General features: G+C 40.8%; 1 protein-coding gene across 1 annotated transcript in view; it reads right to left on the bottom strand.

Moving 5' to 3' along the window:
* pwp1 (PWP1 homolog, endonuclein) overlaps nucleotides 1-1,092 on the bottom strand; it is an 8,547-nt gene extending 7,455 nt beyond the window's left edge. Inside the window, exons 1-3 of the mRNA XM_016447716.1 lie at nucleotides 905-1,092; nucleotides 756-814; nucleotides 400-575 (exon numbers count right to left, since the gene is read on the bottom strand). Coding sequence (XP_016303202.1) covers nucleotides 400-575; nucleotides 756-814; nucleotides 905-970 — 301 coding nt within the window. The 5' untranslated portion in view covers nucleotides 971-1,092. The remainder of the gene's footprint in view (nucleotides 1-399; nucleotides 576-755; nucleotides 815-904) is intronic.
* Nucleotides 1,093-1,516: the final 424 nt, after the last annotated feature.

The following is a 1,516-nucleotide window of genomic DNA, read 5'->3' as shown; positions in this document are numbered from 1 at the left end:
ACCCTTTGTTTTTTTTTTAGAAATAGCTTTTGTGCACAGCCAGCCTTGTACTCTTCTAGGTTCAAAAAACAGTCGTCCATAAAATGCGTCTTTCTTTGCGTGCACATTTGGGCGGCATTATGCTAATATTTCCACATAGTGAGGTAGATATGTGGGGGCGTGTTAGAACGAGCCGATTTAGGTAGGCGTGGTTGACTCTTAACTTTTATAAAGAATATCTCTTTAGATTTGAGACTTTAGTCTTTGCAACTTTACAGATCTTCTTTATGCACCAAGAGCTTGTAACACTCCAAAGAGAAAGGAAAACTTGAAATCGCATCATATGACCCCTTTAAGGTTCAAAAATGTAAACACACCACGAGTTGAAGCCAGATCATCAATCAATTGGGGATGACATACCGATGTCTTCTTCATCATAATTGTCCAGTCCATACTCTGCAAGCTCATCAACCTCTTCCTCATCTTTCTCCTCTTTTATTTCTTCACTAGCAGACGGAACAGCTGCCTCTTCACTGACATCCAGGCCACTGACCACACCTTCATCAACCTCCTCCTCCTCACCATCACCAGGATCCCTGGATAAATCAGACAGAAGTTTAATAAAATTAACCTACAGACATGATCACACTAGATGGGCTGGTCTCAACTGGTTCAAGACTGGCGATATTATTGTTTTTACTGATAACCAGCTTTAAAATCTAAGGCGTTTTAACTCGTGTCTGCTATAAAACAGTAGTGAGCAATTCAAATCTCACCCTAGCTCCTCTTTAGTCTCCGATATGATGCGTTGCAGCTCTTCTTTGCTCAACTCAACCTGTAACGATGATTTCATTCTAGTTAAAGCCCAAACACGTGTGCGATTCCACAGAAACATGATATAAACACAATAACGTGACAGACTCACTTTATCCGGCGTTTCTTTGGCGACTCCGCGCTTCACCCATCCGACACACGTTATTTGAGAGCTCATGCTTTATTCGTACAGATTTACGAAGATAAAACAACGCACGAGGATTCCTCGAGCTGCAGTCGTCACTGCGACGCGCCCTGATGACGTCACACCTGCGCCGAGACACAGAAATAAAACGTGCTAGAGCCGTAAGCGGAGTCTTTAGTGTATCATATCATATATACATGGCACATTACTTATTTGTATGTATCAAGAATGCACCTGGAGGTAGCTCCACCAGAGTTTCATTGTACATGTACAGTGACAATAAAGTTCTTACCTATTATTAATACTGCAGTTCTTCTATATAAAATGCAAACGTATTTTATTTCAGTTAGTTGATTTATCATCTTCTTCATTTAGTTTAACCTGATGTACTAAAATAACTAGGGATGCACCGATACCGAGCTCATGTACTCGTACTCGTTAAAATGCCCCGATACCAAACGCCGATACCACACAGCATGTGATAAGCGCCATATTCAAACAAAGAAACACGAACAACAGACAGCAGAAAGGCGTTAAGGATGTCTACTATGAAGTATATGTATGCAATGAATATAATGT

Source organism: Sinocyclocheilus anshuiensis, unplaced genomic scaffold (assembly GCF_001515605.1).
Source record: "Sinocyclocheilus anshuiensis isolate Anshui unplaced genomic scaffold, SAMN03320099.WGS_v1.1 scaffold283, whole genome shotgun sequence".
Taxonomy (NCBI): Eukaryota; Metazoa; Chordata; class Actinopteri; order Cypriniformes; family Cyprinidae; genus Sinocyclocheilus; species Sinocyclocheilus anshuiensis.
Note: the sequence above shows the minus strand (reverse complement) of the source record. Positions and strands in the feature narration are given on the sequence as shown.